At 42.8% G+C, this 15315-nt stretch overlaps 1 protein-coding gene across 3 annotated transcripts; it reads right to left on the reverse strand.

Annotated features, from left to right (window-relative positions):
• Positions 1-2359: 2359 nt before the first annotated feature.
• ZFP69B (ZFP69 zinc finger protein B) lies at positions 2360-14628 on the reverse strand. 3 transcript variants are annotated; one of them, XM_072771707.1, is made up of 6 exons: positions 14513-14628; positions 13260-13654; positions 9520-9605; positions 7506-7632; positions 7148-7243; positions 2360-3689 (listed from the first exon to the last, which is right to left on the reverse strand). In XM_072771707.1, the coding sequence occupies exons 2-6, from the start codon at positions 13384-13386 to the stop codon at positions 2524-2526; spliced, it is 1602 nt and encodes a 533-aa protein (XP_072627808.1). In that variant the 5' UTR covers positions 13387-13654; positions 14513-14628; the 3' UTR covers positions 2360-2523. The 3 variants fall into 3 exon arrangements, with proteins under 3 accessions (XP_072627808.1, XP_072627809.1, XP_072627810.1); XM_072771708.1 differs by lacking the exon at positions 14513-14628 and adding an exon at positions 13735-14021; XM_072771709.1 differs by lacking the exon at positions 14513-14628 and having other exon boundaries at positions 9520-9591; positions 13260-13398.
• Positions 14629-15315: the final 687 nt, after the last annotated feature.

Here is a 15315-nt window from a genome sequence, read left to right on the forward strand (position 1 = left end):
TCTCTGAGGAATTCTAAAAGTTGGATTACCCTTCAGACCATCCTAAATATGGGGCAAAATGGCTGGACTTTTATAATGGTCATTAGATGTTAACAACCTGGGCAGAGGGTATGCCCTTTGACAAGACAGCTGTCTTCAGTTAAGGGAACCCCTGATAGCAGGTGAGAGTTGAGGACTATTGGCCACATTCTCTACACAGTCTGTAATTCCTAGTGGGGATTCTGGTCAGCATATCACAGCACCCACCACAAAAACTCAGATCCAAGCAGTGCCTTGCATGTACTTGTCTCAAGAAATATATATCAACATGGGAGATAAGGAAGAAAAAGGAAGGCCTGTATGATTTTTTTAAAAGTTCATCTTGTTGGGGCACCTGGGTGGCTTAGTTGGTTAAGCGTCTGCCTTCAGCTTAGGTTGTGATCTTGAGGTCCTGATATCAGGCCTCAGGTCAGGCTTCCTGTTCAACAGACAGCTTCTCCCTCTCCCTCCCTCCGACCCTCAGCTCGCGCTCTCTCACTCTCACTCTTTCAAATATTTTTAAAACTTCATCTTACCAAGATGAGTTTTGATATTGGAAGTATAAACCAGTATAAGATTGGAGTTTGGTTTTCCTCTGTTAATATCGCAGTTTTCTTGGGTTATTAAAGTTGTAAACAAAGATTATTCTATATCAGCCTAGAAAAACAAAGTTTTTATATTTTGTCTTTAAAATCAAATCTTCTCAACATTAAGCTCTTATTAATGATGTAATCCTCTGTATTTGCCTTTAGAAACATATTGCCACCTTGGCTAAGCAGATGATTATTTAAAGATTTGAGAGAGAATGCATGTGCATGAGCAGGGGAGAGGGGGCAGAGAATCTCATGCAGACACCCCACTGAGCATGGAGCCTGACACAGGGATCAATCTCATGACCCTAAGGTCATGATCTGAGCCAAAATCAAGAGTCCGACACTCAACTGAACCCCCTAGGTGTCCCAATTATTGTTTTTAAATAAAATGTAAGCTTATTTAGGGATGTACTTTAAAATCTGCTATTTCAGACAAACCTCCCAAAACTCAACTTCTAAATGAAGTCTTTTTGACTATTAGGCTTATGTCAAATCACATGGGAAGCATTGTCAAATAAGTGATGATAAGCCTCCTCAGGTTTTTATGGTAGATTGCTATAAGTATTTCAGAAACTATATAAAATTTCTATGGTTAAAGACATTATAGCAGGACATATCAAAAGTTCCAGTGAAGCAGATTTTTAAAAAATAACCCAATAAGATCACTATTCTTGCTGTGCTTATTTGGGGGCAGTCATTTATGTACTCTACAGCAGGAATGGTGAACTGCAGCTCTCAGGCTAAATGTGACCAAATGTGTTTTTTACATTAAGTTTATTGTTTACTGGAACAGAGCTACACTCAATTTGTTTATTCAGTGGTTTTCAAGTACTTCACAAGTGCAATCTTGATCCCCAGGGCACATCTAGCAACATCTGGAGACACTTTTGGTGGTTGTTACGATAGGTGCGGGGGAATTATTGGCTCTATTACTGGCAACTTATGGGCAGATATACTGCTAAACCCATTATGGTGCACAGGACAACTGCCCAAAACATCTGGCCCAAAATATCAACAGTGCAAAAGCTGAGATATCCTGGTTTATGGATTTCTCTGGATGGTTTTGCGCTAACACGGTAGGGTTGAGTGGTTCTGACAGAGCTCATATGCCCCCCACACCTAACATATTTACTATCTGGCCCTTTATGAAGTTTGCCAATTCCCTTTAAGAAGCCATAAAATATACTTCAGTATTTCATGTGTAGTAGGTTACCTATCAATTCTAGAAAGCTTCAAGATTATTTCTTCTAGAGGGATCCCTGGGTGGCGCAGCGGTTTGGCGCCTGCCTTTGGCCCAGGGCGCGATCCTGGAGACCCGGGATCGAATCCCACATCGGGCTCCCGGTGCATGGAGCCTGCTTCTCCCTCTGCCTGTGTCTCTGCCTCTCTCTCTCTCTCTCTGTGACTATCATAAATAAATAAAAATTAAAAAAAAAAAGATTATTTCTTCTAGAAATGAGCCAACCAGTATTTTTATTTATACCCCTTCTAGCCATATAAAGGGCTATAATAAAAAAGTTATATTTTATTCTGATTATTTAAGGGATTATTAAAACAGTGATTCTCAAAAGCCAGTCCAAATAGCCATGATGAACCTTCCACTGGCCCATAATGAAATGAGAAAAATAAAAACAAATTTGGGAGATTTTCATAAACCTAACTTAATTCAATGTTAAGGGTTATTCCTAATGATTACATCCTCCCTATATTTTAAAATATTAAAATGCCCTTTCTTTTCTGAGACAATGTTGGTAACAGGAAGTTTCTTTATTATGGCAAAACTGATAGTTTTTAACACTGGGTCGAGTCATTAAAAAAAAAAAAAATCCTTGCTTCTTGAAATCCAAGTCAGAAAACCTTTGATTTAGAGGCTTTTGTTCCATTATGAGGATTATTTGATGTTGAATGTATGTCACATATCATTGCTGAAAGTATTTCTTAAATGTGTTTTGCAATGTCTAATAAGTGATGAACTACAGCTGAAGGCTTTTCCACACTCATTACAATCGTAAGGTTTTTCTCCAGTATGAATTCTCTGATGTTTAGCAAAGGATGAGTCATGCCTAAATGCTTTTCCACAATGACTGCATTCATAAGGTTTCACTCCTGTGTGGACTCTCTGATGAATAGAAAGATGAATTCTCTGGCTAAAGGCTTTCCCACATTCCTTACATTTATATGGTCTTTCCCCAGTATGAGTTCTCTGGTGTTGAGTTAGGTACGTGCTATGACTAAAGGTTTTACTGCATACATTACAAATGTAGGGTTTCACACCAGTATGAATAATCTCATGTTGCCTCAGGTGTCTAATCTGGAAAAATGCTTTTCCACAGTCTTTGCATGTGAAAGGTTTCTCTCTAACATGAGTTCTCAGATGCTGGATCAGCCCAATGCTCTGGCTGAATGCTTTCTCACATACACCACATTCATAGGGCTTCTCCCCAGTATGAATTCTAACATGTTGAGTAAGAGATGATGGATGTCTGAAGGTTTTCCCACATTCCTTACATTCATAGGGTTTCTCACCAGTATGGATTCTCTGATGTGGAATAAGGGATGAACTTTGGCTAAAGGCTTTTCCACATTCTTTACATCGGAAAGGTTTCTCTCCAGTATGAATTCTCATGTGTTCTGTAAGGTGAATGAGCTGTTTGAAGATTTTTTCACAAATATTACATTCAAAGGTTTTCATTCTTGTATAATTCCTTGAATGATTAATCAAATCTAAATTGTATCTATTTCTCTTTCTAGGTATCTTATATTTATGGTCTTTTTTTCTCAGAGGACCTTCTGGTCTTGGAATAACTTTTGAGCTATTAATACTTTTCTCAAATCTGTTAGATTCTTGGCCTCTCTCCTGAGTGAGTGTTTTCTTGTGGGTCAAGGGAATTTGCCCCTCACCCATTCTTTGGTTTTCCTGGTGGCTTTCTAACTTATCACATTTGGAGACTCTTCCCAATGTGGAATATAAGGTGTTTCCTCTTGTGGACTGTTCCATCATGAGGCCATGGTGTAATCCTTCCCATGAAATATCATTCTTTAAGGAGGACTTGCTGGTTTCTGTTTTATTCTCCAAGTCTGAAAGAAATCCCAAAATACAAATGACCCATATTCAGTGCACTTTAAGAAATAAATGGCCATAGTGAGAATAGGAGGGGGAAAAATTAACATGTACTAAGCATAGAAACCTTGGGCTATCTTCAAATGTAGTTCTGCCCCCTAGAGAGTAATATAAAAATAAATGAAGGAAAAAAAAATAAATGAAGAAATTGTCAAAGGAAAGCAGCTGTTAGAATATGTGGGCTGACTTTCAGGAATTGGGAGGAGTTCATCCATGTGAATTCCAGAAGGAAGTCAACTAAGAAAAGAGTATCACTGTAAGGGCAGATAGCAAGAGATGAGATTAAGGAACACAGGATTCTTGTACCATATTGTCTCAAGTCCAGATTTCTATGACAAAATCTTCCCTATAATAAAAAAAGTTTTTTTTTCAAGTATTTATCTCATACTTTCTACACATTAAAAGAAAACATTAAATAACATAGGAGGGACAGCCTCTCTCCATTTCATCTCCATTCCCTTAGTTTCCTAGGATTTTGGAATATATCCATTTAGATATTCCCAAAAGTATGTACATGTGAATGTATTTATGTATGTATGGTTACAAATATACATTTGCACAAAAAAGGTAATATATTATATATATATATATATATAATATATATATAATTTATCTATCTGTTTTGTTTTTTAACCCAACCATATCTTTTTTTTTTTTTTTTAACCCAACCGTATCTTACAGGCCCCCTTTCCATGTCTGTATATTTATATTTATCTCATTATTTTTAACAAGTACATGCATTCCATTGATGGGCATATAATAATTTGACTTCTCTACTGACAAATATTTAAGTTGTCTCCAGTTTTTCATGTTATCATTATAGAAACATTTGTTTACATTCCTGTCAATACTTCATAGAACTTACTAAAGAGGAATTATTCGGTTCTGGGTATGTGTGCTCTCAGGAGACATGTGTCCTCTCAATATGGGTGCCCTTCCCTTCAAGTTCACTGGATTTTTATCAATCTTCATAATTTTTGCCTATACCTATAGGAGGTGAAACATGGTCTTCTTAATTTGTGACATATTATTAACTATACTATGAAATCTTAATCTTAAGGATAGAGACTATATAGTCTATCCATAGTATATATGGGACAATATTTTGAGATGAGGGAGTTTCTCTAGTTTTTATTCTTTTTCCATTCCCATCCATCCATTTTGGACTCTGCCATCCTAAACCACCAATATTTCCTGTTCACAACAACAAACTCATTCCCCGGAATTTCTAACCTCACCTTAGGATCAGCACATACAAAATGCTCGGGAATAGCTTGGTAAGTCTTAGGGTGGACTTAAAAAGCAAGAGAGAGGTGGGCAGCTCAGTTGGTTAAGCACTTTGGTTTTGGCTCAGGACATGATCTCAGGCTTGTGAAGATAAATCCCATGCTGAGCATGGAATCTGCTTGAGATTCTCTCTCTCCCTCTGCCCCTCTCTCCCACTTTCACTCTTACTCTCTCTTAAATAAATAAGTAAAATCCTTAAAAAAAACAAATAGTAATGTTTTCACTACTTATTATAGGGAATAAGGAGTCACTTAACTTTTCAGCATTAAGAACAAGATAAATGTCATATTTCAAGAGGTCAAATCTGACATTCAAAATGGTTCAGAAAAACAATAAAACATTAACAAATACAACGAAAAATCATAGTAATAGGCATGAGACGCTGGGACTTGGCTTGGCACTGCATCACCAAAGATGAAGAGGAGAAGTGTTTCTAGCAGGTAATATCAGAGAAGCATGAAAAATTAGGGAAGCACTGAGAGTAGAAAAACATGATACAGTCTTGCTGATACCATAATATGTGGTCTTTGAGACTGAAAGTATAGAGGAATCAGGATAAGAAATTTGCTTGGGAGAGAAGATGGTCTGTTTTCGGATGTATTGGGTTTGAAGTGACAACAGCACCCAGACAGAAATGTCCTAAATGCCAGGGATATATGGGAATAGAGTTCATATGGATGTATAAAACAAAGATGAAAATATAGAGAATATCGGTGTCAAGGAACAGCCAAAACCATCACAATGCATTTGTGCAGATATAGAATAGCAGCCCCTCAAGGATTGTGGCAGACACTACTGGATATTCACCAAAATCAGTTCTTCCCATTTTTAGACACACAACTACACTATATTTCCCAATCTTTCTTTCTTTCTTTTTTTTTTTTTTTTTTTGATTTGAGCGAAGTGACAAAGGTTTCTCCCATAAGTGACTCAGAGTGAAAGTCATGTGAACCACTCACTCCAGGCTGGCCCACAAAAACCTCCCAGATGAGCTCCTGTGTGCTTATTCTGTGCTGGCTACACTTAGATGAGGAAGAGGCCCTAGGGAATGGTGCAGCCACCATGTGGAAGAAATATCAATCCCCAATTCACTGGGTGGAAAAGAACTATCTATTGGACTGACCAGTTCCTCCAGACCTATGAGCAAGAAATTCCTCTTCTGCTTGAGCCACACTTTAGAGTCTATCTGCTATAGTAGTTTAGCCTATCCTAATAGAGGTGGAAATGACATAACTGCGTTAAAAAGGATATTGATGAGAAGCACTCTGAAAAAGCAGGAAGAGAAAGAGAGAGGAGATAAAAATTATAAACTGGCTGGTGGAGGAAAGGATAGATACCAAGAAGGTGGCCAGGTCTATGAACCCAATGCTGTCGAGTAGAGTACTGCTGTTAAAAACACAAACTGTGGAATAAGAAGGATTAGAATTCAAATACCAACTCCACTGACCAGTAGCTAAGTGATGCTGGACAAATTTCTTAACCTGCGAGCCGCCTTTTTCTCCTCTGTAAGATGAGGCTAACATATGCACAGGACTCATGGAGGCCAGCTTGATGAAGAGCTGTCATTATTGCTGTTCTTAGATGAAGGAGACTGTTAAAATCTATTTGATTTGGTAAGAAGGAATTCTGTGAGGATTTCTCACAGAGTCCTAAGTTACCTGAAATAAAAAGTTAAATTACACAAATTAAAAAGAGAATCAGAATTGAAGCTAGGATTACAAAGTAAGATTCAAAAAGAAATTTTAATGGAACTGTGAAAGAGTGAAATCCATGATAAAATAACATGAGAATCTGGTGAAAGGTGCTGTACTTAATGAGGAGTGACCCATGAATACCTGGATGGACAGGAGAAAGCAACCATGATGAGGGCAAGATTCAGAATGGGGGAGAAAGCAAGAAAATCTTGAAAGTTGGGACAGGAGAATTAGTCAAGAAAACTAACTCTGATGAGAAAGGCATCTCTTTCCCCCTATTCCAGGGAAACTAATGAGAAGAGGCAAGTGCAGAGTAGTAATCAGGTTTCCTGTGGGTCCCATCTGGGTGGCATGGTCTTCCCCAAAGCCTGGAGAAGGCTTCAAGTGGAGCTCTCTAGCAAACATGACAGAGGCCCCACCTGCTTTGCTCTTACCTGAACTAGGACTTCCTGAAATCACTCTCTTGATCAGCCATGGCTCTTCTCCTTTCTCCAACTGGGAAATCACACCAGGTTTGGAGAGCTGATATCCTGCTCACGAAGAAGAAAATATTGCATGTGCTGAGGTCAAAGAACCAACCCAAGAATTAAAAGATAGTTCTTTGGTATTCAGGCCTGCTGAGGGCTAGGGCAGAAAGATCAAGGCAGAAAAGACCACAGCAATCCTGCCTTGCTGTTTAGAAGGAACTAGAAACCTGTATCACAACCCAAAGCCTGGGCACAGTAATTTGGTTAGAAATAAAGATTTTCTTACAACAGGTAGGTTCTAGTTATAAGGGGAACTTATCCTTACCCACTGAGACCAGATTCCCATAGTTCTCCAGCATCACCTCCCGGTATAGATTCCGGTGAGCAGGGGCCAGTTGCCCCCATTCCTCCTGGGTGAAGTCCACAAATATGTCCTTGAAGGTCAACAGTTCCTAGAATATCAAATATGTTCCTTTTCAGGTCTAACATTGCCTACATGCTAAGAGATTCTAGCCAAGTTTTCTTGGACACTCTCTTGAAAATTAGTTGGCTGACTCTCTGCAGGAGACTACAACACAGTGCAGAAAACATCTAAGTTGCCTTTTGCAACTTATGATATGGCTGAAGGAGAAATACTCATGAAATATTAAAGTAGGTCTCAGAACAGTCTATGGTAATTTGGATTAAGGACAATAAAGATCAAAACTATTTGAGGGAGGGGAGAGTTCAAGACAGGGACTTTGGTTGGGCTGAGAATGAATTGTTAAAATGAGAACATTTCAGCATGGGTAAAGCAGCATTAGCTGGGTGTTTCTGTTAGTGAGCAAAGTATGTGAGAACAGCGCATTTCTGGAGGGAGCACGGATTCTGCCCAGTAAGGAAGATTTGACCAAAGCAGACACTGTGTTGTGAAGTACAAGAGCCTGTCATGTATGACCTACATACGTTACATAACCACCTTGCAGTTATTTTTAAAAATATTACCAAATGCAAAAAGAACCCAGAACCCAGAAGAGTAAGATAACAATACATTCTTTATGTATGAAGATGATTCTAATGCTTTTTATATATTATAAATAACTCTGGAAGGCATTTCAGGCCTATGAGCTGACAAGAGCATCCACATTTAACCCATTAGAAAACTGAATCTGAGAAATGTTAAAGACAGGTGATTAAACCCTATACTGTGTTATTTTGGAAGCTAAGATCGTTCCACTATAAAACTCTTCTGTTCTCTAAGAATATCTCCTTTATATCGATTTTCTCTGATTAATCTATTAATTTTTAAAAGATTTTATTTATTTATTTATTCATGAGAGAGAGAGAGAGAGAGACAGGCAGAGGGAGAAGCAGGCTCCGTGCAGGGAGCCTGATGTGGGACTCGATCCCAGGACTCCAGGATCATGCCCTGAGCCAAAGGCAGACACTTAACCACTGAGCCACCCAGGCATCCCGATCTATGCTTTTCTTGAGTTTCCCTGATTCTGGGTTTTGGTAGCACAGAGCTTTGTCCATTGCCAGTGCCAATAGTTTTATGATTAGTTCATTTATGATACACAGACACTTCCTACTGCTCTTGGAAATTTTCCCTCCTTCTCTGGTCAGCCTATTTAGCTTGTGCCCTTCATGATCTGCCAATAGTTTATTTCCCTTTTCATCTACAATTCTGCTCCAAAACATAACCAGATATCCTCTCTTAAAGGTCATTAAAGAAGCATATACATCTCCCAAGAATATCAGAACTGCATTCTGTTGATCTTTACATGCCGCTTAAAATGTTTTACAATGTTTTGTCTTTCCCCCCAGAAGACATCTGTGAGGTTTTAGGGCAAGGACTACATTACATACTTTTACACACATACACATTTCAGGGCAAGGACTACATTACTTTTACACACACATACACGCACCCACATGATTTTTTTTCAAATTTTTATTTAAATTCTAGTTAGTTAACAAATAGTGTAATATTGGTTTCAGGAGAATTTAGTGATTCATCATTTACATATAACACCCAGGGCTCTTTATAACAAGTGCACCCCTTAATGCCCATCCTCCATTTAGCCTATCCCCCATGATTTTTAATTGTGTTGGATAAATGGCCAGAGGTTTGCTTGAAACAAGAAGGTTCCTGAGGAACCTTCTATTATGGTGAACTTCTATTATGAGGAACCTCTTACTATTGGTGGGAAACTTACCTGTGAAATCAACCAATGTGGCCTGGTTTGGAACAGGCTAAGGAAATCCAATCCAGCAAATTGAGTCAAAGAATATCAAAGTCCAAGGCTTTTAAAATCTGAGAAACAATTTCAATAAAGTGACAGGAAACTGCAACCCACCTGAGATTCCACTGTCGAGGGTGCAGAGGTCACTTCATCCTTGAAACTTTCTCCCTGGGTCTCATCAGCATCCTGAGAGAGCAAAACTGAGAAAGGAAAAGAGCCATAAGGTTTGCCTCCCTTGCCCCCCCACACCACCACCGAAAACAGAAAACCGGCTTGCAGACCTGCTGAACTTCAAGCTCCTCTCTCAAAACATTCACAAATAGGGACATTTAGAGCAACTCAGAGCAGACTGGAGCTTCGTTTTTTTTAACATTTCATTTTTTTATTCATTCATGAGAGACAGAGAGAGCGAGAGGCAGAGACAGAGGCAGAGGGAGAAGCAGGCTCCACATAGGGAGCCTGATGCAGGACTTGATCCCGGGCCTCCAGGATCACACCCTGGGCCGAAGGCGGCCCCAAACCGCTGAGCCACCTGGGCTGCCCTGACTGGAGCTTCCTTAATAAAAAGGAGCTACAGTGTACTTCTTTGGATATTAATACTTCCCAATGGTCAACACTGGTCCAAAAGCACAGACATACTGGGCCACTTCTCTGTTCAAAAATCCTCAAAGCTTCCCCACTGATAAGAAAGAAAAATCCAAACACTTTCCCATGGATTTCAAGATCCTCCATAACCAGTCCATCTTTGCTTCTCTAAGTATTATCTCCTTCTAAACACCCTTCTTCATCCACTAGACACACCCAACCCACATAACTAGTCACTGTTCTTGAACATACATCCTACTCGTTGAAAAACAGATGTCCTTCTGGACCAGTTTAGGTGAAGTTTTCTCAAACACTCTTAATGCGAAGAAAGCTTTCTCTTCCCTGTACTCTTCCAAGGCTTGTTTTTATCTCTACTCTGCTATCTTTCTCAGACTGCTTCCTATTATATTTATTTATATAATTATCTCCCTCAATTGAATATTAGTATGAATATATGGGTAGAAACTATCCAGTTCATTTTTTTTAATCTACTAAAGTGTTAGGCATAATACTCTGCCAGGTTGCTAGAATTCCAAAATATTGGCTGAACGTGACGTATTAAAAATATAAACTAGGAATTAAGGCACACGAATTGCTGTCCTGGTATTTTTCCCTCACTTCTTATCATGAATTTTGAACACCCATGCATCCACCACCTGCATTCAATGACTGTTAATATTTGCCATATTTTCTTCATCTATTTTTCTGAACCATTTCTTTTTTTTAAGATTTATTTATTTATTCATGAGAGACACACAGAGAGAGGCAGAGACACAGGCAGAGGAAGAAGCAGGCTCCATGCCAGGAGTGATCCCAGGACTCCAGGATCGTGCCCCGGGCCAAAGGCAGGCGCCAAACCGCTGAGCCACCCAGGGATCCCCTTTCTGAACCATTTCAAAGTTGCGGACATTATGATATTTCATCCCTAAATATTTCATTTTCTTTTCTTTTCTAGATTTTATTTATTTGACAGAGAGAGAGCGCACAAGCAGGGAAGCAGCAGGCAAAGGGAGAGGGAGAAGCAGACTCTCCGCTGAGCAGGGAGTCCAATATAGGCTCCATCCCAGGACACTGGGATCATGACCTGGGCCGAAAGCAGATGCTTAACTAACCGAGTCACCCAGGTGCCCCCGCTCCCCAAAATACTTCAAATAAGGATCTTCTCCTGCATAACCACAATACCATTTATCACATCTAAGCAAGTTAATAATTTATATTTAGATTTCCTCAACTCTTCTCAAATTATCTTTTATTCTGGATTTATTCTGACCCAGGAGCCAACCAAGATTCACACATTCAAAATGGCTGTTATCGGGATCCCTGGGTGGCGCAGCGGTTTGGCGCCTGCCTTTGACCCAGGGCGCGATCCTGGAGACCCGGGATCGAATCCCACATCGGGCTCCCGGTGCATGGAGCCTGCTTCTCCCTCTGCCTGTGTCTCTGCCTCTCTCTCTCTCACTGTGTGCCTATCATAAATAAATTAAAAAAAAAAAAAAAAAAATGTTTAAAAAAAAAAAAAAAAAAAAAAAAAAACAAAAACAAAATGGCTGTTATCTCCAATCTCTCTAGAATAGTACTTCCCCTTTTCTCATGACATTGACTTTTTAAGAGACCAACAGTCTGATGGTGCTACGTTTACCTTCTCTATCCCTTGTATTTTCTTTAAACCTTAAAAGGTTTAAAGGTTCAGCCTTAAAGCTCAATTTAGGATCATGTTAAACATTTTGGCGGAATTCTTCATAGGTGATACCATGTGCTTTATACTACATTATCCAGAAGGCACAAAATGTGAGCTTATCCCATTAGTGGCACACTTGGTTAAGACAGTGACCCCCAGATACCACCACTGGAAAGGTGTGTTCTTTCCTTGGCATTTAGCAAGTAATTTATGGGGGCAATACTTTGGCACCATGTGAATACCCTGTTCCCCATTATTTCATTTATAGTAAAATATTCTATCATAATATTCTATCATAAATATTCTTCCATTTTTATTGGCAGACTATTTTCTGTAAAAAGCTTTGCCTCAACAACTGAAAATGATCTCAAAAGCAAGGTAAATGTATTATTCCTTGTTCCCACAATAATTTATTTTCAAAGTAAGAAATCAGCATATGAATCAACACCACTGTCAGTAAATGAGTTTTTCCCCTTCCTCTATTTTGTCATCATGAACTTATGGAATTTTATTTATTCCAGTGTTAACAATCAATCTGGATACTTAGCAGTCTTCTAAAGGTCTGTCCAAACTGCCCAACCTGCTGATACATGTCCATCTTGCACTCTTCCTTGCTTTCTAGCACAAGACACTTCAGGCTCACCTAGTCTTTCCCTGCTGCCTTCTACTCCTGACCTAGCCACTAAGTGCCTGCACAGGGCTCTCATTTGATTCACATTTCCTCACCGTAGGGGCACCTGGGTGGCTCAGAGGTTGAGCATCTGCCTTTATTTTTTTAAACTTTATTTATTTATTAACGAAAGAGAGAGAGAGGCAGAGACACAGAAGGAGAAGCAGGCTCCACGCAGGGAGCCCAATGAGGGACTTGATCCTGGGTCTCCAGGATCACACCCCGGGGGCCAAAGGCTGTGCTAAACCACTGAGCCACCCAGGCTACCCGAGCATCTGCCTTTAGCTCAGGTCTGATCCCAGGGTCCTAGAATAGAGTTCCACATCAGGTTCCCCGCAGGGAGCCTGCATCTCCCTCTGTTTATGTCTCTGCCTCCCTGTGTGTGTTTCATGAATAAATAAATAAAATCTTTTAAAAAATTTTCAGGGATCCCTGGGTGGCGCAGCGGTTTAGCGCCTGCCTTTGGCCCAGGGCACGATCCTGGAGACCCGGGATCGAATCCCACGTCAGGCTCCTGGTGCATGGAGCCTGCTTCTCCCTCTGCCTGTGTCTCTGCCTCTCTCTCTCTCTGTGTGTGACTATCATAAATAAATGAAAAAAAAAATAAAAAAAATAAAAATAAAAAAAAATTTTCATCACTGTAAAATAAAGAAAATCAGGCAAGTCTTCCCAGCCTCACACACCCACGGGGGAAAACGAAAAGAAATAACCTATACAGGCATGACACATACTGGTTTTGGGTTGAACTGACCAGTAGTACTATCCTGGAAACCCCCAGGCCAGGTGCCATAATCAAGAACCCCAGAGACCTTTTACCCAAGTGTCACCCCAAGGGATGCTTCTGCTCAGGAGTCTACCTCCCTTCTCACACTAGAGGACGACGCTGCTTTTCCTCCTTCCCACCAACCAGCCTATTCTCACCTTCTCCTTCAAACATCTTAGTCACGTCCTCCCACAGGGGCGCCCCCTCCTTGGCCTTCTTCAGATGGCGCAACTTCACCCACGCGCTGGCCTCCGTGGGCAGGGTGATGAGGAGCTGCTGCAGCATGATGACTTCAGCACTCCTTTCTGGAGCTCTCCGCCTCAGCCCACGAGGCAGAAGGTCCTATTTGGGCATGGCCATCTTCGATAAGGAAACTGCTGGAAACTCAAGCCTCGCGGTGGTGCTGGAGTCCTCCACGCTCAGGCACCCAGCGAACAGAGTGTACCCAATCCGGAGTCGGGACCTTTTAACGTCTAGGCTCGCAAGGCCCATCTCGTCTTGAGTTCCATCGGTCTTCTCAGCAGGCAGCTGGAGGTTCCACCTCAAAAGACCCCTGGTGATGTTGGACAGAAAACATTAGTCGGCAAAAGGACCTGGAAATCGCTCAGTGGCACAGTGAATTCTAGAACTTACACCGATCAGTGAAAACTTTTTACGAGAGGTACATGGAGACGGTGGACATGCACGGCCCACACGGGCCAAACCACTGCGCTGGCCAACTCCGCTGCAGGTGCACGATGCTTACACTAGTCTGGAGGTTTGGAATGCCAGCTCCGGGGCCGTCGCCGGGGCCGCAAGTCACCGACCCCTGCCCGCCCGCTCCCGTCCCCCTCGTCCCGCAACGGAGGGAGTAATAACCCTTTCTCCAGGCCCGGACCTCGCAGCCTTTGTCTGAGCCTGACCCGGGCGCTGGGCGCACCGCGCGCCACCCGAGACGCCGGCGGGGAGGAGCCGCCGCTCGCCGTGGTCCCCGCCCCAGACCCCGCTGCCCCGCGCGCCCCCCTCACCCCGCGCGCCCCGCTCGCCCCCCATCACCCCTTCGCCCCGCTCACCCTCCTCGCCCTGCTCACCCCGCGTGCCCCCCTCGCCCCGCGCGCCCCCCCTTGCCCCGCTCACCCCGCGCGCCCCGCTCGCCCCCTCACCCTCCTCGCCCCGCTCACCCCGCGTGCCCCCCTCGCTCCGCGCGCCCCCCTCGCCCCGCTCGCCGCTCGCCCCGCTCACCCTGCGCGCCCCCCTCACCCTCCTCGCCCCGCGCGCCCCGCGTGCCCCCCTCGCCCCGCGCGCCCCCTCGCCCCGCTCACCCAGCGCGCCCCCCTCGCCCCGCTCGCCCTCCTCGCCCCGCTCGCCCCGCGCGCCCCCCTCGCCCCGCGCGCCCCCCCTCGCCCCGCGCGCCCCCCCTCGCCCCGCTCACCCCCTCGTGCGGCCCGACGCCCTCCGCGCAGCGTCGAGACGCCCCCACGTAGCGCGGCCCCGACCTGTGCGCCTGCGCGGCTAGCGGCCTCCGCGCGTGGCTCCCAGCGTCCTCCGGGGCAGCCTGGGGCTCGCGGCGCTTCGCGGGATGCTCGCCCCGGGGCCGCGTCACCCCGGGCTCGCGGGCGGCCGGGGGGAGGAGGGGGGGGCTCGGAGCCGGTGCCGCGTCCCCACCCCGACCTGCTGAAGAAGCCGTCTCCCCCCTGCCCGCAAGGGGCAAGGGACTGTTGCCACGGGGAGCCTGGAACCCTCGACCAAAGGAAAACATCTGTATCTTTTTTTTTTTGTCCAAACAACATTGCTGTAAACGAATCCATACCACTTTATTTCATAGGTACGTGGAAAAGATTGAAAATGGAACGGAATCCTGTGTTTTACTAAAAGAATGATCGGGTCTTTTTTTTATGCTAGCATTCAATAAATTCTTAGGTTAATTCCTTTCTTGCATTTCTGAAGTGCCAGAAAATACCCAAAAGCAAAATAATTATTACCTAGAATCTCATCAAGCAGAGATAAGCACTGCTAATATCTGGTGCAGACTTACCTACACACACCACACCATTTTTTTTTTCATGAGTTTTTATGTATTCTCTGTACAAATGATTATACTGTAATGCACTTTTATTGGTAGGTTTTGTTTCCTTAACAAAATAGGAGTACACCATTCCGAATACACTTCTACATCAATAGCTTACAAAAACAACAATTTAGAATATAGAATGAAACTATGTTTTGGCTAGCTGT

The sequence above is a fragment of the Canis lupus genome, chromosome 13 (genome assembly GCF_048164855.1).
Source record: "Canis lupus baileyi chromosome 13, mCanLup2.hap1, whole genome shotgun sequence".
NCBI lineage: Eukaryota > Metazoa > Chordata > Mammalia > Carnivora > Canidae > Canis > Canis lupus.

Bases quoted from the DNA above. Each gene is read 5' to 3' on its own strand.
- ZFP69B (XM_072771707.1), bottom strand. From the start codon at position 13,386: ATGCTGCAGCAGCTCCTCATCACCCTGCCCACGGAGGCCAGCGCGTGG. The intron at 7,244-7,505 runs GTAAGGATAAGT...CTTCGTGAGCAG, and splicing joins TGGGAATCTGGTCTCAGTGG to GATATCAGCTCTCCAAACCT. The intron at 3,690-7,147 runs GTAAGAGCAAAG...GATTTCTTTCAG, and splicing joins TTCAGGAAGTCCTAGTTCAG to ACTTGGAGAATAAAACAGAA.